We start from the raw sequence: 25,944 nt of genomic DNA, 5'->3' as shown, positions 1-25,944 counted from the left end.
CACATAACAAGGTGATTTTTCCAGGATAATTTTGACACTGTTCATTATTAAACAGAAAATGAAACTTCAATCACTGCTCTGAAAAATCAGAGAAAGAATTACAGTATAATTTTTGCTATGCAGCACTACTTTAGATTCATGACGGAATCTCTATCATAATGCTTTTTAAAATGCGTGAAAAAATAATAAAACATTATTTCAAAAATGGTAGCACATTTGGTCAAAATACAAAATATACTAATAGCATTTATATGTTAAAAACACAAATATTAAATGTTGTATAATCACTTTAATGTGTTCAACATGAAGAACAGCTTCTCTCTTCACAATTGCCACATTTTAATTGATTATCAGTACAATATTTCTTCTATGTTTTTTAAATAAATTTTACAGGTTTTCTATTGTAATTTTGTTTTTTGCAAAGTTTAACCTACAGCACAGTGATTTATAATTTAAGGTAATAGATACCTTCACATTCTAATTTAGCTTTTATGCTATTTCATGCTTCTGAAGCTTTTTTGTTTTGTTTCTGCTTCAAGTTAGAGGTAGATTTAGTAGAGACTGGGCCTGTCAGACTTACTGCCAAAATACAATTATACATATCTGTACTGCTAATATGCAGTTTCCAAGAATGTTAAAAAAAAATTCAGAACCGTATGTAATACTTTACCAAAGTTCTCCTTTTCAAGCTCAAATTATTAAATAATTTCAGTGTATTTAATTGTTCACAAATAGATTAAAAATAGATAAAACAATAAAATACATAAATATAGGCACACCAAAATAAAAACAAAACTAACCGAAAAATTGTATCTGAATGGAAACTTTTGTTTTGTTTTGCTTTTTAAAAGTGCATCAACTTCTTTCTTTTTCTGTTCTACATAAAAACACATCAAAGATTCCTACTGACATTGTAACAAAGAGGAGACTACCGTTTTTCCCCATTAATTTCCCCCCACCAAGTTAAAGTTGAAACCCTTCCATTGGTGCTTCCTGCTGTTGAAACACAAACTGTTGTTGGTTTTCATCCACCTGAGGTACAATACTGGGGTCGTCATCTTCCACACCAAAGTAATGTTCAATCAGATCAAAAGCCTTTTGGTAAATTTCTTGATTTTCATGGCTTTGCAGAAATTCAATCTTATCCAGACCTATTATACAAATCATATATATAAAAACCAAACTGTTACTCAAGTCTCAACATATATTTCAGTCAAAATAATGATTTAGTAGCATCCATCAGTCCACTGAGAATGGGTCTGTTCTTTTTATCTAATTTTTACATGTACTGACAGCCAACACTGGTGCCTTATTCTTCAAGAATGAGAGTATGCGGCAGCATGGTATGAGGTGAGGAAGTAGCACAGGCCTAAGAGTAAGGTCACAGACTCCCCCCTGCTAACTATGTCATTTTGCTCAAATAAGTTTGGTTTCTCTGTACTTTAGCTTCTCAATTTTAAAATGACAGTATTAGATTATGTAGCTCCACAGGTCTTTTCCAGAGTAATTATGCTAAATAAAAAGCACCAACAGGGAAAGCAACAAAACAAAAACAAATTAAAAAAGTGAAACTCGAGCAAACTAAAACATGCACATTCTCTGAGAGGATAAGCCAGAGAGTATCAATGAGTACTATTTGCAAATCCAATACAGCTACTATGTAATTTTTAAAAAGTACAACCAATAAATGAAACTGAAAAAGCCCAATTTGATAGGATAAGGAGAATCCGTAGCACTCTATTTTATTGTTCACAAGAAAAAAAATATCTACATACAATTCTGAGTGATGCTGAAAATATTTTTCATTTAATTATAGGTAAACCTCTTCAATTATATTATTGCAGGAGAGAAAGAATAAGCAAAGTAGTCATATCTATACACAATCATAGAATATACCAAATTCTAGTATAACCTGGGGTCGATATAATTACTGCAGTAAGGAAATATTCTTAAATCAGTGATTAATATCTTGTATTTATATAATATCTTAACCAGTGACACTATATAACTTGAAATAAAGGCAAAGTAATATCCCAGGCTTGGTTTAAGAATCATAACTATTGCATTGTTTTGTACACCTAAAACTAATAATTAAAAAAAAATCATAATAAAAGCTTGACTCAACCATACATTTAATGGTACTTAAAACACAAAGTGAATATTTAACAGAAATACAGTAAAGGAAAAAAAAAATCAACTTATATTCATGCTTTATCCTAAAGTAAATTCCATGTGAGTTCAGTGTTTTAAGACTCCAGTCAGAAAAATCTAGCCAAAAAAAAAAATTTCAGCAAATCACTGTAGCGACTTTGTAAACTTTGAAGGAATAGAAGATTAGATTGAGTCATTTATTAAATATAAATGAACATGGTTTACCTTATTAAAACAAAATAATAAAAAATGGGCGAAAAGTCATATTAAAGTGAACAAGTGTAAAATGGAATTAATTCGAATTTTTACCAAAGAAGAGACAAATAGGCAATTGGTCAAAGTAATAAATACGAAATTTAGATGAGGAAATACCCTAACACATGGAAAATATACACCATCTTCTACATGAAATAAAACAGAAGACACATAAAAGTAACTTGGTGATACCATTTTACATCTGCAAAGTCAGCAAAATCAACAAAACAAGTAAGAGGTGTTACGAGTAGATTCACAATGCCAGTGACAGTCAAGTAACATGCCTTTGGAAAGCAAAACGAGAAACATACCAAAAGCTTAAAAACAGGTCTGTGCCTAAAACTCAGCGATAACATTCCTGAAAATTTGCCCCAAGATATTATTTCCAACAGAAAAAAATTATATTCTGAAAGATGCTTATTTTGGCATATGTAAAGTGGTAAACAAAATGGGAACAAATTAATGATCAAGTAAAGAATATGGTTAAAACTGCACTCAGTATGGCTAAAATGACACACAACATTCACTCAACATAACATTATGTAGCTATTAAAAATTATAAATATCATGTAGAAATGTAAAATTTCTCCAAAACGTTAAAAAGTGGAACACAAAACTATATATGCCAAGATGAATGTCATGTGGCTGTCCAGTTTTCCTAGCACCATTTATTGAAGAGACTGTCCTTTCCCCATTGTATGTTCTTGGCTCCTTTGTCGTAAAGTATTTGGGTACAAGAACAAAGTGAAAAGGGATAAAATAATGAAAAAATTTTTTATGGTAATAGAATTAAGGATAACTTTAAAAATATTGTTTAACATATGCTGCTTTTGGGCCGGCTGAGTGGCTCAGTTGGTTAAGAGCTCGCTCAAGAGTTTGAGCTCTGAGCAACAGTGGCTCGAGTCAGCCCGAGCTGAGCAGCCNTGGCTCAGTTGGTTAAGAGCTCGCTCAAGAGTTTGAGCTCTGAGCAACAGTGGCTCGAGTCAGCCCGAGCTGAGCAGCCGTGAGCTGCCAACAGGTGGCAGGATGGCTCAGCAAAAAAAAAAAAAAAAATGCTGCTTTTACACAAAATATTTCAATGGAATTGGAGGGGGAAAATGCCTATGGAAGATAATTAAGAACTGACTAACTCTCAACAAAGTGGGTACCTCAATATAATAAAGGCTATATATGATAAAACCACAGCTAACATCATACTCAATGGTGGAAAGCTCAAAGCTTTTCCTCTAAGATCAGGAACAAGACAGGATTGTTCACTCTCACCACCTTTATTAACATAATATTCAAAGTACTAGCCAGAGCAATTAGACAATAAAAAGAAAGAAAAGGCATTGAATTTGGAAAGAAAGAAGTAAAACTGCCACTATTTGCATATAATATGACTATATTATATACATAGGAAATTCTAAAGACTCCACCAAAAAAACTGTTAGAACTAATCAACTAATTCTGTAAAGTTTCAGGATACAAAAATCAATAGACACCCGCCATTATTGCAGAGGCCAATAACCCTATATGGAGCATGCCTTTACCCCGTTGGAACCCCTGCTTCCCACTGGGAATTTGAAATACTGCCTTGTGATCCTGAATCAGCCTTTGGATAAAGATTTTCGTCATCTTTGGAGCAAAGCTTTTTGCCTGAATTCATCAATGGAGACTTTGATTCAATAAGGCCTGACTTTAGAGAATACTACGCTATTAAGGGCTGTGAGCTTATTTCCACCCCTGATCAAGACCACACCGACTTCACCAAGTGCCTTGAAGTGCTCCAGAAGAAGATAGAAGAGAAAGGCCTGCAGGTGGATGTGATTGTGACGTTGGGAGGACTTGCTGGGCGTTTTGACCAGATCATGGCATCGGTGAGCACCTTGTTCCAAGCAACTGCATCACTCCTCTGCCGATTGTAATCCTCCAAGAGGAATCACTCATCTACCTGCTCCAACCAGGAAAGCACAAGTTGCACGTGGACACGGGAATTGAAGGGGACTGGTGCGGCCTTATTCCTGTTGGATAGCCTTGCAACCGGGTTACGACAACGGGCCTGAAGTGGAATCTCACCAATCACATGCTCGGTTTTGGAACACTGGTCAGTACTTCCAACGCCTACGGATGGATCTGGTGTTGTCACCATGGAGACGGACCACCCGCTTCTCTGGACCATGGCCATCAAGCCCTAACCCTGGACTGCCATTCCCAGCCGTGCCTCTAACTTACCTTATTGGCCACCGACTCACTGCTCAACCAGAACAGCTCACCTGGTTGGCAGGAATCTAGCCTCTCCATGCAAGCGCGCTAGTTTTAAAGATGTAAATGTTCAGATCATCCAGGGGACATAAACGACAGCTCTCAGTTTTACAGTGAGGGGGAATCATTTTTAAGAAAAGAAATAAGCTCTGTGACATTCAGCTGCAAATTTAATGTGGCTCATTCTGTACTAATTATTCTTATGTTATTAATCATTCCATTTTCCTAGAAAATTGCTTTAACTTTGAAGTTGAGAAGGCTCAGCTGTGGCCCCTTGGCACCCAGCATGTAAACCCCCTCCTGTCCGTCTTCAAAGCTTACCATCAAGGACTTCCTCTGGGTGTCTATTAATATCCGCTTCCTTTACACATAGAACAAACTTCTGTCCAGATGGGGACGTTAGAACTGTACCATTTTACTCTGGCCCTTATTACTGTCTTTTAAAAATAAATCAGGAATCACTGACCAAATTTTTAAATCTGAAAACAGGTAGTTGTGGAAGCTATAGGTGAAGAAAGACAAACGACAATCAGCAAGGCCCTCCCAACATAGTCACCCCGCGTGCCATGCTTTTGTGAACTGATCCAAACTGCCCTCGTCAGAGTTACAGCAGAGACGGGAAATGTTGTGCAGAGGAAACTGAAGCATAAAAATGGAGTTGTCCCTGACACACCGCAGACTGTTGGTTCAGAGACCACAAGTCTGTTCAGGTGACAGAAAAGGAGCTTGGCAGCCCATGGGGGTCTGAAAGCCCACGTTCGGGTCCCAGCCCAGCCATTGGCCTCCCTTCCCGGAATCCCAGTCCTTAGCTGGAAAGGGGGGTTGGTGGATCGTGCCTGAGCCGCCCTCCCACACTCAGGCCCACACTGACGGGCAGTTACTGGGCAGACAGTGCACGGGGACACCCAGTGGTACTGAACCACCGGGCACTGAAACGTGTCCACGTTGCTCTATGATGAGACCCTCTTCTCCCTTCTTACCCTTTTCAGTCCTAGTTCCCAAAGCAAATGTTGCCCCCTAGTTTTCTTACATGCAGCCCCCAGGCTGCTGTAGGGAAGGGACAGGCAGCTCCTTTGTTCCTGGTGCTACCACAGCGTGAGGGGCGGGCTGTGGGTGGGTCTGCTGAGCTAGCATGCAGCTGGGAGCAGCTAATCATTAGAGATCACTTGTAATTATTTACGCAAATAAATGTGAGGTTGAAATCCAGATTTGAATAAAAATATTTGGTTAATTTGCAAAAAAAAAAAGTCTATAAAAATTTGTTATGTTTCTATACACTACTAAACTACTAGAAAGAGAAATAACAAAACAATCCCATTTATAATTGTATTCAAAAAATACCTAAAAATAAATTTAACCAAGCAAGTGCAAGACCTGTACACTGAAAACTATGATAAAAGAAATTGAAGAAGATACAAATAAACGGAAAGATATTCTGTTGCTCATGGATTGGAAAAATTAATATTATTAAAATGTCCACACTACCCAAAGCAATCTATGAATTCAATGCTACCCCTATCAAAATTCCAGTGGCATTTTTCACATAAATAGAACAAACAATCCTAAAATTTATATGGAACCACAAAAGACCCCAAATAGCCAAAGCAATCTTGAGAAAGAAGAACAAAGCTGGAGGCATCGTGCTCCCTGATTTCAAACTATGTTGCAAAGCTATAATAATCAAAACAGTATAGTACTTACATAAAAACAAACCAATGGAACAGAACAGAGAGCCCCCAAGTAAACCCAGACATATGTGGGAAATTAATTTATGACAAAGGAGCCAAGAATATACAATGGAGAAAGGACAGTCTCTTCAATAAATGGTGCTAGGAAAACTGGACAACCACATGCAAAATAATGAAACTGTGCTATCTTACACCATACACAAAAACTAACTCTAAATGGATTAAAGACTTGAACATAAGACTTGAAACCATAATACTCCTAGAAGAAAACATAGGTGGTAAGCTCCTTGACATTCGTCTTGGCAATGTTTTTTTTGGATTTGACATCAAAAGTGAGGGCAACAGTAACAAAAACAAACAAGTGGGACTACATCAAACTAAAAAGCTCTGCACAGCTAAGGAAACTGTCAACAAAATGAAAAGGCATAGGAGAAATAGGAGATTAGGAGAAATACTTGCAAATCATATAACTGATAGGGGTTAATATCCAAAATACATAAAGAATTCATACAACTCAAAAGCAAAAAAACAAAGAACCCAATTAAAACATGGGCAGATGATTTAAAAAGACATTTGTCCAAAAAAAGACAAACTTGTCATCTGTGACAAGTGAAATAAATCAGACAAAAAAAAAATACTGGATGATGTCACTTAAGTGGAATCTAAAAAAAACAACCAAAAAAACAAAAACCTGAGCTTATAGACACAAAAAAGATTGGCAGTAGCCAGAGGCAGGGATGGGAGGGTGGGCGAATAGGTGAAGGGGGTCAAAAGGTACTAACTGCCAGTTTTAAGTAAATAAGTCATAAGGATGAAATGTACAGAATGGAACTGTAGTTAATAATGCTGCATATTTGAAAGTTGTTGAGAGAGCAAATCTTAAAGGTTCTCATCACAAGAAAAAACAATTTTTTTTGTAACCATATGGTGACTAGTCTTACTTCGGTGATTATTTTGCAACATATACAAATATTGAATCATTATGTTCTACACCTGAAATCAACTTAATATGTCAATTATATCTCAGATTAAAAAAAGAATTGACTGTAATTATAAATTTTTAACTGACTGCTTACCATATGCTTCCTCAATGAGAGCACAGTATGGATTAATGCCTATCCCATTCTGCTTAGATTCTTGTTCTCCAAGACGTAAAATATTTTCAAGTCCATTTAAAGCCACTTGGACTATTTTAGAGTCCATAACAGTCAATAGGTCACAAAGTGGTTTAATGCAGCCTAAGGCTACCAAATACCTTCAGAGTAATTAAAAAAAAAAAAAAGGGGGGGGAAAACATTGAAAAAGACTTAAATATTTTTTATAGCAAATGACATGAAAATATTCTTCAGTGAAATGTTATAGAAACAATTAAGAAAAGTGTTCTTATAAACTCAAACATTAAAAACAATATTCGCTTACATAGGAACCTGAAAACTTATTTTACTCTCCTGTTCTCATAATTTAACATAATTAGCAATAAATGGTATTATAAATATTATAAAAATATACATGCAAGCAAAGTGGTACGTGGGCCTGTTTTTGCATGCCATAATAACACTAAGTGGGTTATAGGTTTTTTTGTTGCTTATTTTAAATGTGGTCCTATATACACGTAACATAGGGGTTCTATCGGGGTAGGTAGAAATGGAGAAAGAAAAGAAGATCCAAATAAAACTTCAGGAAATTTCCCACCAAAAAAAATCATAACTGATGTTCTGAAACATCTGTTCTGTATCAGAAGTATACAAGGCTTCTAGGAGCAAGACAGGCCATTGTGAATAATTTTAGTAAGTAACGTTGACAAAAATTACTGGTTTTCAGAATGCTTTGTTCTTTTCTAGTTCTTATTAGCTTTTTCCATTCTCTAAAATGTAAATAAAGTAACCGATTTGTTCACTTGGCAAAAGTTCATATTAAGCAAAAAGGTGAAAAATGTGTTCTGAAGTCAGGCTGCATGGCTTCAAATCCCAATTCCACTCCTTATTAGTTGTGTGACTTTGAGTAACTGCTCTGTGCCTCAATTTCCCCATCTTAAAATGGGGATAATAATAGTACCAAATTCAGAGGGTTGCTATGAGAATACAGTAGGTATTCAATAAAGTTAGTTTCTATCTTTTAAAAAAAAATGTACACACCTTCACTGGAGCCTTCACTTGCCATATAACATACTGGAATTCATCAGATATATTTGTTGAATGAATAACTATCTCAGAGAGTTATTACGGGATTAAAGGAGATAAAAGATGGTTAAGCACCTGATATACTATTGGCACTCAATAACTGAAATGATTTAGCACAAAAACTGGCAATGTTAGACACTCCACAAACATCAGTGGTATGCATGCTAAACCTAATCTGAGATCAAGGCCTCTTCCCATATATGCAGACTTAATGAAATGGTGAAAATGGTTAGAAAAATAATGATCTGAGTGGATACTTGATTCATACTAACAAATTTAAGGAATAATATATGGAATAGACATAATGATGAAAATAAATAGAAAAAATACAACCGTTTGTAGGTGAAAAAACAAACTTTGGACCCCAAAGCAGATATAAATAATACTAGCATTAAAAAAAAAATACAAACTAGAACGAAGCAAAGATCTTGTTTTATTACTGCTTGTACTCATGAAACAATGATATAGAAGTACTGATTAAAGCAAAGAGGTGGAATAGAAAATAAGAAGCAGAGACAGATGTTATCAATACATAGAGATACGAATCTGAGGGAGCAAGACAATAGTACGAATGAAGAAAATAATAGACAATGATTTCACAATAGGTAGATTTTGAAGTCCTGTGATTCGTAAAATAGCACAGTAGCCTGACATTTTTTTATAAATTAAGAAACAAATCAAATACTCATTAGAAAATACTTCCTAGTCACTTCAAGAAACCTAAAAAGTCTTGGGTTTCATGGAGGGATCCTCAAAACAAGACGATTCTGTAGGATGATAGGCTTTCATAGAAGTGCAAAGTAGAACTTTGCTATGGGGGGAAAAAAGAGTAAAAGTACAAGATGAAAAGAGACTTAGAAATCAATACTGATCCTAAAAATTATGATTATCACAAATAATAACAACAGTTAATCTTAATAGAGAACTTAATGTTTAGGCACCATGTTAAGCACTTTAAATGTATGCACTGCATTTAAGTGTCAAGATATTACTATAAGGTACTATCCATTATTGAATCCATTTTAAAAACTAAAGAAACTGTGTATTAGAGAAGTTAAATGACTTTGTCAAGGTCACGCAACTTTTACTGAAGGAACAGGATTTGAAAACAGGCTGACTTCAAAGCCCATGTACCTACTATTTGTGCTGTTAGTAAAAGAAACAAGCAAATTAACAATAAAAGGCCTAGATTCAAAAAGCTATCATAAAAAAGAAAATAGTATAGAAAAATAAAAGATACTATCCATAGATAAATCTAACAACAATTAGAAGAACATTATATAAACAAATGTCTATTTCAGTTTTATTTTAAATAAGTAGATATTCAACTTTATTAGCCATTTCTATATAATAAAGTAACATATATGTGAGTCAATGGTCTAAAAAATATTTAATGCCCATGAAGTATATTTTGTAAATTAACATACACTATTTTTTTCAGATTTTTAATCAGAGTTTCATAAATAGTCTGCAAAGGAGAATGATATTATACTTTAAATAAAAAAAAATAAACCACTGTAGATGAATGCTATAACTGGTATAACAAGTGCTGTCATTTCACATTAGAAGTTTTTATATTTTTAAAATAACAAAATGCTTTAGTTTAATCAAGAAATAAAAAGTATGTATTATTTCAAATTTTGTCTCATTTACATCTGAAAAACAAGTTTAAAAAAATCTGTATCACACCACCTTATTTGTTCTGGAGTGCCTCCTGATGTTGCATTAGTTACAGCCCAAGCTGCTTCTTTTCTGGTACGAAACTCTGCTTTCTGAAGAATTTCAATCAAAACAGGAAAAATATTTGCATCTATAACAGACTGAAGAGGAAAAATGATAAAGCATAATCAATGTAAATACAGTTTTAAAAATATGAGTAGAGGAATCTTGAAACTCAATGGCTTTAAAATGTCAGGTTTTTTAAAAATATTTTATTTCTTTCAACGAACTTTCACATACTTCCTTTTAAGACTGAAGAATATATTAGTAGAAATTAAATTTTAAAGGTGATAAAACACAAGGCAGATGATTGATCAAATGGATAAGTAATTACTGACTCAAGGAGCTGGACAGGGTCCTAATAAATCATTATTTAAAAGTTTTGAGAGGAAGATCATTGCCTAACTTTTCTAAAACTAATGAAAATTGATCCCTTTTTAAAGACTAACCATTATTAGTCAGGCATTGCTGGAGAATTATATATATAGTTGCTATTCCTCATTAGAATACTACAAGTAAATATTATTTTAGAACATATATTATTCTATGTTCTTTAAGAATCTTTTAAGAATCTTCTTTAGTAACTCACTAAAAAACATTAATGATAAAATGCTGACTTTTTTCCAACTAGCTTCTGAGATCTTCCTGTTTTCTCAGATCTGAAAGGTTAGTTACCTGAATCTGAGCTCTATTTCCAGCAGTAATGTTAGAAACAGTCCAACAGGCTTCTTTTCTGATTGACTCCTTTGGGCTACTCAATAAGTGTAAGAGACAGGGTAATGCAGAGCAATTCAAAATGACCTAAAACAAAAGGTGGAAATGGAAACTAAGAATTTTATAGAAAAAAAAACTATACAAAAATATACTGAGTTATTTAGAAATACAAAAACCATTCTGAAAAACTAAATTAAGAAAAAAGAAATTGGTCTCAAAGTAAACCTTAGGCACTTGCTGTCTTCTACCCTCCCACTTGGCCAAAACTTGTCTAATGTTAGATGTTAGTGTAGTGAAGTGCCCTGTTCTCAATGCACTAAAATGTAAATAAGCAGAACACTCAGAGGGGCGTACTTCAACTTTACACATGCACTCCGAGTTCCACTGATATAACTATTTGAACAGAGATTTGGTGACTGGTCAGGATCCAACCTCCAGTTTTGCCTAATAAATTGGTGAGAAGAAACCTTAGTGTAGAGTAAGTCTATTCGTTTCATTAAAATTTTTATTGTTCCACTTTTCTTTTGTAAAGATATTCTGTTTTGTTCTTTTACATTCTTTTTGCTATGGCAAGATTATGTTCCTATTTTCAAAATACCCACAATGATTTACATAAAATTATGTAAATTACATAAAAATACAGTATGAAGCAGTGGACTGCAATTCTGCTGAAAACAGTGTATGTTTAGAAGGGCATATTCACTGAAAGAGCTACTTGAATAACTATCAATTACTAAGGATCAACTGTTTAATAACTAAGGTAAGTATAAGTAGAACTTTTAAAGATTAAAAATGAAAGAAAATATGTAGATTAGAAATAAAAAGTTTACTATCTGGTGGCAAACAAAGGAGAATCTAATGTGTTACAGAGTTTAAGTTTTATCTTCAAGAAAGGCTGTCCCAGATCTGAAGACAATCTTGATATCACACCTTTTGTGATATCTCACACACGTAGTTAATTACCAGTCCAAGGAAGTGTTTCCTTGTTATCTTTCCTTCCATTCTCATAAACTAGGTCTTCAATCTACTATAAAAGACCATTCCATTTGCAACCCCACTTGTAACCTATTTATAACTAATCGTCCTCTCGCTAAGTTTCTTTCCAGTCAAGTTTAGTGCCTCATACCTTACACATGTCTGCCTCTGTACCTATGTGCACATAAATCTCTCCTAGTCTACTTAAGTTCTTCTCTACTTTTAAGATGTAGCTTTAGTTCCAACTCCTTTATGGAATAGACATCGATTTATCAGCACACATTTCTTTTTTAAATTTTTATAGTTTTTACTGACCAATCAGCTCTCAGAAACTACATACTACCTCAGGTAATTTACTTTGTTTTAATATCTATTTTCTCTCCAATTGAACTGTAAATCCTTCAAGAGCTGAATTGCTATCTTCTACTTCTTTACATTAGTATAGGTTTAAGATAGTGCTTTCATATAGAGGTATTTGAGGCTGATCACTTATTATCAAGAATATGCCTACTGTCAACGATAGATGCCTGTATAATTATGGTAATACTATAATTTTGATTAACATGTATTCAAGTGGTATACACATGATAAACTTCTTAATGTCTTTCATGTTAATTTGCCATATTAAAGTCTGAACTCACCTGTGTTTGAATATCATCACCAGTCACAATATTACCAACTGCTCTTAATGCAGGTGATACAACTTTATAATCATTGTGCCTAAAATAATAAAAATATGAACTTACAGACTATATAAGAATTTAAAATTTACAGAAAATTCGCAAAAATAGTACAAAAAAATTCTCCTATACTCTTTACCCAGAGAGCCCATTCAAGTTTCTCTAATTATCCCATTAATATCTCTATAACAAAGAAATCTAATTCAGGATCATGGCTTGCACCCAGTTGTCATATCTGTCCAGTCTCTTTCAATTCAAAACAGTTACTTAGTTTTTCCTTGATTTTCATGATCTTGACATTTTTGATGATCACAAGCCAGTTATTTGGTTTTGTCCAATGTTTCCTCATGATTAAGACCCAAGTTATATACTTTTGGCTGGGATAACACAAATGCTATAGTCTTTTCATTACATAGTAATGGGCAGCATATGGTATCTGTCTTGTCCATTATAGTGCCACTGAACTCTGGGGTCACTTAAAAGATGGTGTCTGCCATATTTCCCCACTTTGACATTACTGTTTTCCCCTTTATGATTACCATTTTGTGAGGAAATACTTTGAGACTATGTAAAATCTTATCCCTTAACCCACTTCCACCACTAGTTTTAGCATTTCTTGATGTTTATTGTCTGAATTATTAATAATTATTATTGTTGCCAATGATGATTTTTCTAATACTATCATTCCAACTACATGCCTTTTCTATCTATTTATCTACTTATTTTAGTGTGGAATCATGGATTCCTATTTTATTCAATAAGTTATACTATATTAATACAATTTATTTCAATGCTCAAATCATCCCAGGTTTGAACAGTAGAAGTGCCTTAAAGTGGGCTTCTGTGTCTTTTTAACACTCCTGCATTCTTTGAGAACTTATTACTTTCTGGGTTCATCTTATTTTTTCTCATTCCCAGCCCTAGAATTAACCATTTCTCCAATAATCCTGGTTCCTGTTAATGAAGAGTAGTGTTTAAAAACTAAGACCTGAGCATTTGGTGAGATCAGTGACATAAATGTGTCACTGTTCTGAGGTTCTTTATAAGAGAACATAAACGCATGCACGCGCGCGCACACACACACACATACAAATACACTCTCTACATATATGTTTATTTCTACATGCATCTCTATAATGTTGAAAGCCATGAGTTCACACTGATACGTCCATTCTAATACCACAAGATTTTTCTGGCTTTCCTCCTTTCCATATCTATAAACCTGTTCTCTGAGAATAGGAAACTGTCTTCTATGATCAGAATCTCCCTATGTATGACCACACTTCTGGTCCAGCTAGGCTTCTATGCCCCCATGTGGTAGCTCCACCCCCTGCTCCAGCCTGTTTGCTCCACTCTCAAGCGTGGGCCCTGATCCCCACATTGAACCTCCCTGCCCACCCTCCTCAGATGCTATCCTCATGCTGGGGTCACAACCCCTTATCAGACCTCTCTTCTTTGTGCCGTCTACCTTGTTTGGGCCTACCTAATGGTTTTTTGACAAAAGAAGAAAGGAAGGAAGATAATAAATTTTTAAAAGAAAAGGATGAAGAAACTATAATACCTTTTTAAAACAAGTTTTCTTACAAGTTTTTAACTTCTTTATATAGAAAATTTGTTCTTTTTAAAGAAGGTAGCAATAATAGCTCAGCATAGAGAAACATATTATTTTTAATACAAGTTAATTTTTTACACATTAATTATTGTAATTGATTACTGGAGAGTAGGAACTACATTCTATACCTCATGAACAGTATAGTATCTTGCACAACACTCTAGCAAATAATAGGCATTCCATAAATACTTGTTGAAGTAAGTCCTCTCATTCATAAAGAGATCAAAACTAGTGAAATTCATTAACAAAATGATTAGCCCCAACCAGAGGATAGAAGATACAAATTTAAGGGTCAACTTTCCAGTTTTATAGCTATTCTACAGAGTGGGGTTGGTAGAATTTCAATCCTTAATATAGATAGTGACTCGAGATGTTAATGAGGCTATTTCTCTAACAGCTAAACTTAATACAAAATCATACAATTAATAATCATAAATTATAGTTACATCAAAAGTTCCACCAATCTTCGACACACTCCAGAATCAATGACTGCTTGAATTTTATCATTGGGTCCATCGGAGAGATAAGAAAGGGCCCAACACACATCTGCTAATACATCTGGGTCACTGCTAAACAACAATCGTGACAGAACATTTAAGCAAGGTGAAACCTGGAAGGGAAGAAAGAGCCAATATTTAAATTTTTTCTATATAAAAATCCAAGTTTCTTCAGGGAAATAGAGAAACTCATTTTAAAATGAAAGCTTAATGGTCTAAAAATACCAGAGAAATTAAACAGCCTGCTCTTTTAAAATTATGATTAGATATAAACATGACACTGATTAAAACTTCTATTAATCTTACATAAGGTATGTAGTAATTTAAAGTTTTTAAAATCAAACATGTATTTTGGGATCCCCTACCTATGCCTAAATCATACATACACACACCCCCAAAATGGCATACCCAAACTGAGAGAAGTAAAAATGTTTCTATTAAGTGTTTAATATAATAATGGTCATGGAATATAATCCAACTTAAATGAACCTCACTTTACTTATTACATGCACATTATTGGCAGTAAACCTAATCATCATTTGAGCAGTAAAAGTATAAAAAGTACAAAAGAAATCTGAAGGGTTTTTAAGTGAAGTCACTAATAAACTGTACTTCTTAATGTACTGAAACCCTAAATATCAATTAAAAGCACACACACACAACAATAGGGATTTTCATTCCTCTAGCACTAATACTATAGCTAAAACTAGTTAGCTATGAGGTGAGCAAGTCACTTCACTTCTCTGAGACTCAGTTTTCAAATCTGTGAAACAAAGAGGCTGAATGGAATTAGATAAATTCTATGATCCTTCTTCCCACATCAGACAGACCTAGGTTCAAACACTACTTACCGGCTGTATGACCATGGGCAGATAACAAAACATCTCTAAACCCCAATTTCTTCATTTATAAATCAGGATAACACGGTAGTATTAAATTAGTAAGAATGCATGTAGCATCTTAGAACAATGTCTGGCTTATAGTTAGCACTCAGATGTTAGCTCTTTTTATTGTCTTGATCAGTATTGAGTCTATATTCCTTAAAGATCTTTATAAAATCAGCAACCTAACATATCTCTTAGGCTCTCACCTCAGATAAGAATTGTATGTAAAGGTTAGATGTGGCACAAATGAAAAGTGATGACAACTTTTTTATGTTCTAATATTTTAGATGAATTTTTCTTCCATCTCTAATTTAAAGATTGCCAGTACATACGCTAGCTACCTTTCTGGGAGAAATAACAGCATATTTTCATAGTAATGAGAATGATGTAGGAGAGAGTAAAACACTGCCAATTTTGGAGAGAGAAAGGAAATTGCTGGAGGAATGACCCTGAATAGGAAAGACAGAAAGCTATATAGTACACAAGCAGGTAAACTAACTTTATAAAATAGCATGGGAAAAAATAACAAACAATGACAGGAAAGTAAAATAGGTAGGTACCAATGACGACAGGATGCCAAATGTGGTGATGGTAATCTATGGAAGTTCTCTTCTGAGTGCTTCCATTTTCTCACTGAAGTAGGAAGCAAGGTCATAGGCTGAGAATCGAGGATAATGGAGAAAAAAAGCAGAGGTAGGAGGACAGAAGAGAACATAAGAAACAGTCTCCTAATTAATAATTTTTTTTTGCCAGCTGTTAAATAATGTCTGTTAGCCAATATTATACATGTGAATTGACCTGAAGTTCAGATAACCACATGACTTCTCAAGATCCATGCATCTTCTCAAAGTCCCTAATGTTCCATGAGATATTTCATAAAAGAAATAACTTTAAAAATGAAGCTTAGAAAAATGTGGTTTAGACTACTGGTTTTATAGATTATCAATTTTATAAATTTCAGTATCTTTCAAAACGCAAATTCTTCAGGAAAAACATATTACATAAATTTCAAATATATCATCCATATGAAAAACAATTTTTTAAGGTGGTTGTTATTACAAAAATTTTCTAAATCTTTACTGTTTGCCTATGGCTAAAGGACTCTTAAAACCCATAATATAGTTAGAACAAAAAGATATCAAAATGTAAATACTGCTTAAAAAAGGATTCCAATACTGCTACTAAGCAGAAGAAAAGAAAAATCAAACATGACATTTTAAACTAATTATATCTTTATAACTATTATCACATAATTATTAACTCAACATACACATATATGGATACATGCCCTTTATTTTAAAATGGGAAAAAAATATTCTCAAAAAGAATGTATTTTAAAGAAAAAAATTTAAGGAGAAAAGCAATGCAAAAACCAAAGTTCATTTAGTAAAAGCTCAATTAAATACAGGTATCCTATACAATTTTTTAGAGGCAAAATTAAAAAATTACTATGATTGCTAAAACCATGAATATAATTAGCAATCCAATTTTACATATGCAAGTCTAAATATGTAAACAGCAGGTGAAGGGATTCATTATCATTAGATGCATTGACTCATTATCTCCTCAGACAAAATATGAACATTTTCTTTCAATTCTAAAACAATTATTGCCAAATTATCAGTTTTAAAACATAATACATTTTCAAATGTAGTTTTAAAAGGCTATTTGAAGGATACTTGTGCACCTCATAAATATTCTTTTCCTTGTATTATACCGAGTCCAAATACTCATTCCTTCCCCTTCTATTATTAAACTGAAAACCATACAAACTCCTTACAAACTGAATAAGGCAGTTGCTACATTATTTTATAATATGTTTCCTTGAGTAAAATGTAAGTATAGCTTACTCAAAACTTTGTTCTCTAAGATGTAGTTGATCCTTTAAAAACATAGGTTTGAAAAAAAAAAAAAAACATAGGTTTGAACCACATAGGTCCACTTACATGCAAATTTTGTTCCATAAATACCAGTAGTGTTTTCCATCCAAAGTTGGGAGTCTGGAGATACAGAGGGCCAAATGTACGAGTATATATTTATCTATGCCAGTATTATACGGGACTTGAGCATCCAAAGAGTTTGGTATCCATGGGGGGTTCTGCAACTAATCCCCTATGGATACTGAGGGATGACTAAGTTTTCAGGGAGTCAAAAGTTATAAAACAGGTTTTCTATTTTAAGGGGAGTTGGCGCCTCTAACCCGTGCATTGTTCAAGGGTCAACTGTAAATCCATTAAACCAAATTTCTGGTTAAAATAATAATCTGTTTGCCCTTTTATTTTTTTGCATACTTTACAATACTTTATACTAGTTTCTTAGTCATATTGTGCACTTGTCAATAAACACAGAAAGAATAGGTATGGAAGGTTGTGGAAGAATTTCATGAACTATGATTGAACCCACAGCATGCTATGAGATGTGGTAAAAGATCAACAGACCATGGTGTAATGAGATTGTAAAATCAGGTTGGTGGTTCAGATGAAATGTGGTTAAGTCATAAATTCTTAAAACTGGAATGGTGAAAAAGTATAAATGAGAAGGCATACTAGTTTATGTATCATCTCTTTTGAATGAGGAATGTATTATTTTTGCCCCCAGAAACTTTATCACTAGATCTTTAAATTTTGTGTTTTTTCTTAGTGCCCTAGTCATTGTTCCCCCTTAATTCACATATACAGTCAGTTCAAAAGAAGTAGAAGAGCATTCCAAAAATGTATCCACATTCTATCTTTCTAACAAAACCTGACTGGCAATACAATAGAATTAGATTAGGAATTTATAAATAATCAATTCTTTTAATAGTGGAATATCAGTAGATGGGGGAAAAGATATTTAACAGATAAAAAGTATAATGGGAAAGTTCAAGCCACTCTAGTTACTTTTCAATTTTATGACTAACAGTGGACCTGGAATTACCTTATTCTTTTGGGGGGAGCTTCAGTTTCCTATAAATGACAAAAACGAGACTAGAAGACTTCTAAAGTCAAATAAAAAATACATAAACATCTAGTGACAGTGGTTGCCTCTGAGGAGAGGCAATCATGGAGTGAGCTAAGGGTAGAAAAGAAAATTTCCTTTTCATTGTTTATCTCTTGATTTTGTATATGTGTAAATATTGTCTAGTCAATAAGGAAAATAATTTACTAAAATAAGAATAAAGTACCTTCAATCTCTAAAAATCTATTACAAGGAGACTCAAAAGTTTATATAGACATATTCCTTAATTTGTGTATTTTATTCATACCTTACTAAAGTTTGGAGGAGGGTTTTTGCCTCTACATAAATTTGAGAGGGCCCATACAGCATTTCTGGTTGTTGTAAGCCTGTTTGAATTTGTTAATAACCTGCCAAGAAAAGAAAACAGGAATTGTCGCTTTATTTTCATTTTTCCTTTTTAGCTATTTTCTATCATAACATAAAAATTCTCTATACATTTTATAAGGCATTCAAAATGACCTGGTAAAATAGAAAAGGGGAGTTTTTAAAATTCATTGTAATTCCAGAAACAAAAATAAACATAGCACTGCTCTATTTTTAAATAATTGAATCTATGATCTGAGTGCATTTTTACAAAACATTAAACATGTTCAAAATAAATGGTGTCATGGGAAATTGACTTAATTATTTCTGTATACTTTTAAAAGAGTATTAGCTTTTTTTACCAAGAAAATAATACTTTATACAAATTCAAAAACCAAGGAACATAAAGTCAAATTTAATAAAGATTAGCTGTTGAGAAGGCATGTTTTGATTTTTTTTGAACAGATTGCCTGTCTTAGTATTCTTGATCTCCAACCTGCTAAATATAGAGAACCTAGGTTTTAAAAAAACAACAACAACAACAAAATCCCCATTCTTAAACAAGCAAACAAAACAGAAATAGACTCAGAGATATAGAAAAAATAAAAAAAACTTGATGGTTGCTAGATGGGAGGGGTTTGGGGATGGGAAAGGTGCAGGGATTAGAAAGTACAAAGTAGTCACAATATAATCATGGGGATGTGAAATACAGTATGGGGAATATAATCAATAATGTTATAAAGACTATGTAGAGTGGCAGATGGGTACTGGACTTATCAGGGGGATCACTTCATAGACTGTGTAGATGCCTGATCATTGCGCTGTACACCTGAAGCTGAAGTAGACTAATACTGAATGTCAACTGTAATTAAATATATATTTATATATATAGTCATGGGGTGTAAAGTACAGCATAGGAAATATAGTTTAAAAAAAAATCCCTATTCTGGAGTGATAGCAGCAAAAATGGTGGAGACGAGAACCCTGGGGGTCCATCCCTCCCCAGAAACTTCGAAAAAATTTACAAATCCTGTCAGAATCAATTTAATCCAAACTCTCAAAAATAGTCAAAAGTTTACAGTAACCAAGACAACTTGTAACCAGGTAAGAGTTGAATGTGGTAGGAGAGCTTTCTAGCAGTATAACTTACCCTTGCCCAACTCCCTCCCCAGGTGTGGCAGCAGCCTTGAAGACAAAAGCTGGAGTTCCCACTGTTGAGTTTTTGGTTCCAAAAGGAGCTAAGGAGACTTTATTTCCAAAAAATTGTGTTTGTCTGTTTTGACCTGTCTGGGTGTTCCCTGACAGACCGATGCAAGAGGCTTGCCTTTGTTTTGCCTAAATGGGAACTCTCTCACTAACCATGGAGGACTGAGGCAATGCGATTACATATTTTAGTGCCAAAAGCAAAAAATGTCAACAAGAATTCTATATCCACCAAAACTCTTTCAAAAATGAAGGAGAAGGTAAAACATTCTCAGAACAACAGAAGCTGAAGAAATTCACCACTAGTGGATCTGCTTTATGAGGGTAACTAAAAGGAGTCCTTTAGGTTAAAATGAAAGGACAATAAACAATATCTCAAAAACATATGAATAAACAAACAACACTGCTAAAAATAAGTACAAAGGTAAAGTATTATTGAATTTTTTATTTGCAATTTTCTTTGTTCTATATGATTTAAAAGAAAAATATATAATGCAATAATTATAAATCAATGTTAATGGGAACAATGTATAAGAATGTAATTTGTGGCAATAACAGCTAAAATGTGGTAGGACAGAGATATACAGGAGTTTTTGTATAATATTGAGACTAAATTGGTATTAATTCAAACAAGTCTGTTGTAAGTTTAAAATGTTATTTATACTTCCAAGATTAACCATTAAGAAAATAACAAAAAAATATACAAAAAAAGGAAAGAGAAGGGAATCAATACATTACACACACAAAAATCAATTAATTAAACACAAAAGAAGGTAGTAAAAAAGGAATTGAGGGAAAAAACATATAAGACATATAGAAAACAATAAAATGGCAGAAGTCCTTTCTCATCAGTATTTATACTGAATGTAAATGGATTAAACTCTCAAATTAAAAGGTACTGACTGGCAGAATGCATTAAAAAAACAAAACTAGGGCCGGCTGAGTGGCTCAGTTGTTAAGAGCTCACTCAAGAGTTTGAGCTCTGAGCATCAGTGGTTTCATTCCCAGCCCGAACTGAGCAGTCGCTGAGCTGCCAACAGGTGGCAGGATGGTTCCAAAAAAAAAAAAAAAAATGACAATTCATGAGCCATCTATAATGCACTCTACAAGACACTTTAGATTCAAATACACAAATAGGTTGACAGTGAAAGGATCAAAAAAGATTCCATGTAAATAATAACCCACAGCCAGAGTAGCTATATTAATATCAGACAAATAGACTTTAAGTCAAAACTTGTTTTAAGAAACAAAGAACATTAAATATTGATAAAAAGTCAATATCCATCATGAAGATATATAACACAAACTTATAAGACTTAACATCACAGCAAAACATACAAAGTAAAAATTGACCGAAGTAGAGGGAGAAATAGAATTGTACAATTGTAGCTACAGACCTCAATACACTGTTTCAATAATGGATAGAACACCTACATAGAGGATCAATGAGAAAACAGAGGACTTCAACAACACTATAAACCAACTAAATATAAGAGACCTTTACAACACTCCACTCAGTAACAGCAGACTATATATTCTTTTCAAGAGCACATGGAACATTCTCCAGGATACACCATATCATATTTCCCCATGTATAAGACGCCCCCATGTATAAGACGCACCTTAATTTTGGGGCCTGAAATTTGAAAAAAAATGTATTACATAATGTTATTGAACTCAAGTTTTATTCATCATAAAATTCATACAACTCACCACTGTCAAAACTCCCAACCATTAGCTTGTCCTCATCTGTGTCTGATGACGAATCACTGTCTTCATATATTGCCTCGTCTCAGTTCCATCTATGGCATTTGAAATGCCACACTTCTTAAAAGACTTGAAAACAATCTCAATCTTGATATTATTCCAGGATCTTTTCACCCAGGTACAAACTTCTCCTATAGTTGGTTTCTTCACTCTTCCTGCTGGTGTCAAATTGTCCCCAGAAGACTTCATCCATTGGTCCCATTCATCTCTCATGGCAGCTCTGAAGGGTTTATTAATGCTGACATCAAGTGTTTGGAGCTGGGATGTCAAGCCTCCAGGTATGACGGCAAGTTTTGTTTTTTGCTCCGCAGCAATCTTCGTTGTGTTTTTTGTTGTGTGCCCTGAACTGATCAAGCAGCAATAGGGCAGGTTTGCATAAGAGCCCACCTGGTCTCCTGCTCCAAACTTTCTCACACCAGATCTTCATCCCATCCTAATCCATCCAACCCTTGTCATGAACGTGGACCATCACTCCTCGAGGAATGTCTTCGTTTGGCATTGTTTTGCATTTGAAAATCAGCATAGGAGGCAGCTTGGTTCCGTCGACATAACAAGCTAAAACAACTGTATAATGGCTCTTTTCATGTCCACTTGTCTTCATAGTTACAGTTTTCACCCCCATCTTATCAACAGTTCTGTTACTTGGGACATCAAATTGAAGGGGGACTTTGTCCATATTTGTAATCTTTCCCAACTCAAACTGATGTGTCTTCCAACATTGAATGACAAAACGATGAAATTCAAGGACCTTCTGCTCATAGCTTTCAGGCATCTTTTGGGCAAGTCTGGTGCGTGTACGCATGCTTAGTCATTCCATTTCATGAATCTGAAGCACCAATTGTGTCCTCCTTTGAAATCAGCACCTTCTTTTTCATCAGCAATTCTTCTTGCCTCATGCTGAACCATCTTTGTGGACACAGGAATTCCAACTGCCCTTTGCTCTTCAATCCATATCTTCAATTCCCTCTCTAAATCTGGCCATTTTGCTGACTTGCCTCACATGGTCTTCTTCTGCTGTGGCATTTTCAGTAGGGTTTCTTCTTCCCGTAGACAGTCTCGGATTGTTTTCTCAGTTGGAGGAGGGCCAAACTTACGTGCAGCAGCACGATTTCCATTCACTTTTGCAAACTGGATCACTTTTAACTTGAATTCAGCACTGTACGAAATCTCTTCTGAGCCATTTCTGGGTAAAACGTAACCTACCGTAATATACCGGTACCAAGCGCGAAACAATGAGCGCAAAGACGAGAAGCGCAAAAAAGCAATGCAAGTAAAAAAAAAAAATCTACAATCACTGTATAAGACACACCCAGTTTTTAGACCCCATATTTTTCAAAAAAGGGTGCATCTTATAATGGGGAAATACGGTATGTTAAATCACTAAGCAAATCGGATATATTTTCAAAGACTGAAGTCATACAAAGTATCTTCTCTGACCACAATGGAATGAAACTAAAAATCACTAATAGAAGGACAACTGAAATATTCACAAACATGTGGAAATTAAGTAACAACCAATGGTACAAAAAAAAATCACAAGGAAATTAGAAAACACTTTGAAATCAATTAAAATGAAAACAAACATACTAAAACTTACAAGATGCAGTGCAAGCAATGCACAGAGGAAAATTTATAGCTATAAACATCTACATTAAAAAAGACTTCAAATCAATAACCTAAACATCCATCTTAAGAAACTAGAAAAACTAAATCAATAAAATGAGGTATGCCTGATTATTAAAAGGTTTCTCATGTTCATGGATGGAAGACTTAATATTGTTCAGATAGCAATACTCCCCAAAGTGATCTACAGTTTCAACATAATCCCTACGAAAATGCCAACTGCCTTTTTACAGAAATGGAAAAGCCAATACTCAAATTCATATGGAATTGCAAAAAGCCCTAAATACCTAAAACAATCTTGAAATAGATAAAAAAGAAATTTGAAGTACTCACACCTGATTTCATAACTTACCACAAAGCTACATTAATCAAAACTGTATAGTACTGGCATAAGGACAGACATATAGATCAATGGAATAGAATTGAGAATCCAGAAATGAAACCACACACGTATGGTGAATTCATTTTCAACAAGAATGTCAAGACCATTTAATGGGGAAATTGCAGTCTCTTCAACAAATCATTCTGGGACAAGTGGATGTTCACATGCATTTCACATCATATAAAAACATAAACTCAAAATGGAACACAGATGCAAATACAAGAGATAAAACTGTAAAACTCTTAGAAGAAAACCTAAGGGTAAATATTCATGACCTTTGATTTGACAATGGTTTCTTACCTATGAAACCAAAAGCATAAGTAACAAAAGAAAATATTTAAAAATTGCATTTCATCAAAATTAAAAATTTTTGTGAGACAACAGACACTATCAAGTCAGTAAAATGACGACAACCCAGAGAATGCAAAAAATATTTATAAATCATATATCTGATAAGGCTCTATCCAGAATGTATGAAAAACTCTTACAACCCAACAACAAAAAGACAAATAACTGAATTTAAAAATATGCGAAGGACCTAAGAGACATTTCTCCAAAGAAGATATACAAATGGCCAACAAACACATGAAAAGATGTTCATCATTAGGAAATGCAAATCAAAGCAAAATGAGATGCTAGCTCATACATACACTGCTGATGAGAATGTAAAATGATGCAGCTGCTATGGAAAACAGTTTTGTAGTTCCTAGAAAGTTAGAGTTACAATACGACTCAGCAATTCCACTCATAGGTATATACCTAAAAAGAACTGAAAACCAGTGTTCAAACATTTGTATACAAATGTTCATTGGAGTACTATTTACAGTAGTCAAAAGGTAGAAACAACCCAAATGACCAATCATCTGATGAATACATAAAAACAAAATGTGGTACATCCATACAATGGATACTGTTCAACCATAAAAAGGATGAAGTATTGATACATGCTACAATATGGATGAACCTTGAAAACAATATACAGGTAAAAGAAGCCAGACACAAAAGGTCATATTTTATATGATTCCGTTTATATGAAATACTCAGAATAGACAAATCCAAAGAGACAGAAAGTAGGTAAGTGGTTCCCAAGAGCTGGGACAATGAGGAAATAGGATGTGACTGCTTAATGAGTACTGGGGTTTCTGTTTGGGGTGATAAAAAGTTCTGGAAATAGACAGTGGTGATGGTTACAAAACATTATTACACACAGACTGAAAGTAAAGGGATAGAATAAGATATTTCACGCAAATGGAAATGAGGAAAATGCTGGAGTAGCAACACTTATTTCAGACAAAATAGACTTTAAAATGAACACTACAATAAAAGACAAAGAAAAACACCACATAATAATAAAAGGATCGATTCAAAAAGAGGACATAACTCTAGTAAACATCTATGCACCCAACATAGGAGCTCCTAAATACATAAAACAGATTTTGACAGACATAAAGGCAGAGATCAACAGTAACACTATCGTAGTAGGGGACTTCAACACCCCATTGTCATCAATGGACAGATCCTCCAGACAGAAAATCAACACGGAAACAGTGGCCTTAAATGACACTTTAGACCAGCTGGATTTAATTGATATTTTTAGAGCATTTCACCCCAAAGCAACAGAATATACATTCTTCTCAAGTGCACATGGTACATTTTCCAAGATAGACCACACATTAGGACACAAAACCAGTCAATAAATTTAAGAAGACTGAAACCATATCAAGCATCTTCTCTGACCACAATGCTATGAAACTAGAAATCGATTATAAAAAGAAACCTGGAAAGCACACAAATACATGGAGGCTGAATAACATGCTCTAAATAGCGAGTGGGTCAAAACTGAGATCAAGGAAGAATCAAAAGCTATCTCAAGACAAACGACAATGAAAACACAACTCAAAATCTATGGGATGCAGTGAAAGCAGTTCTAAGAGGAAAATTCATAGCAATGAAGGCCTATCTAAAGAAACAAGAACAATCTCATATCAACAGACTATCTTTACACCTAAGGGAACTGGAGAAAGAACAGCAAAACAAGTCCAAAGGGAGTACAAGGAAGGAAATAATAAA

General features: G+C 34.1%; 1 protein-coding gene and 1 pseudogene across 6 annotated transcripts in view; one reads left to right on the top strand and one right to left on the bottom strand.

Moving 5' to 3' along the window:
* Window positions 1-790: 790 nt before the first annotated feature.
* The window catches only part of KPNA5 (karyopherin subunit alpha 5), a 43,998-nt gene continuing 18,844 nt past the window's right edge, over window positions 791-25,944 (bottom strand). For 3 of the 6 annotated variants that reach the window (XM_019668288.1, XM_019668284.1, XM_019668285.1), the window contains 8 exons: window positions 18,844-18,943; window positions 16,160-16,257; window positions 14,665-14,787; window positions 12,568-12,646; window positions 10,913-11,038; window positions 10,211-10,338; window positions 7,415-7,593; window positions 791-1,151 (listed from right to left, as the gene is read on the bottom strand). In XM_019668288.1, coding sequence (XP_019523833.1) covers window positions 964-1,151; window positions 7,415-7,593; window positions 10,211-10,338; window positions 10,913-11,038; window positions 12,568-12,646; window positions 14,665-14,787; window positions 16,160-16,257; window positions 18,844-18,943 — 1,021 coding nt within the window. In that variant the 3' untranslated portion in view covers window positions 791-963. Of the gene's footprint in view, window positions 1,152-7,414; window positions 7,594-8,928; window positions 9,330-10,210; window positions 10,339-10,912; window positions 11,039-12,567; window positions 12,647-14,664; window positions 14,829-16,159; window positions 16,258-18,843; window positions 18,944-25,944 lie in introns of those variants that run through there. The other 3 variants (XM_019668286.1, XM_019668289.1, XM_019668287.1) reach the window with 3 other exon arrangements.
* On the top strand, window positions 3,459-5,733 carry LOC109396461 (thiamin pyrophosphokinase 1-like; annotated as a pseudogene).

This window comes from Hipposideros armiger, unplaced genomic scaffold, assembly GCF_001890085.2.
Source record: "Hipposideros armiger isolate ML-2016 unplaced genomic scaffold, ASM189008v1 scaffold_523, whole genome shotgun sequence".
Lineage (NCBI taxonomy): Eukaryota > Metazoa > Chordata > Mammalia > Chiroptera > Hipposideridae > Hipposideros > Hipposideros armiger.
The sequence above is the reverse complement of the archived record's forward strand: the minus strand, read 5'-3'. Positions and strand labels throughout refer to the sequence as shown.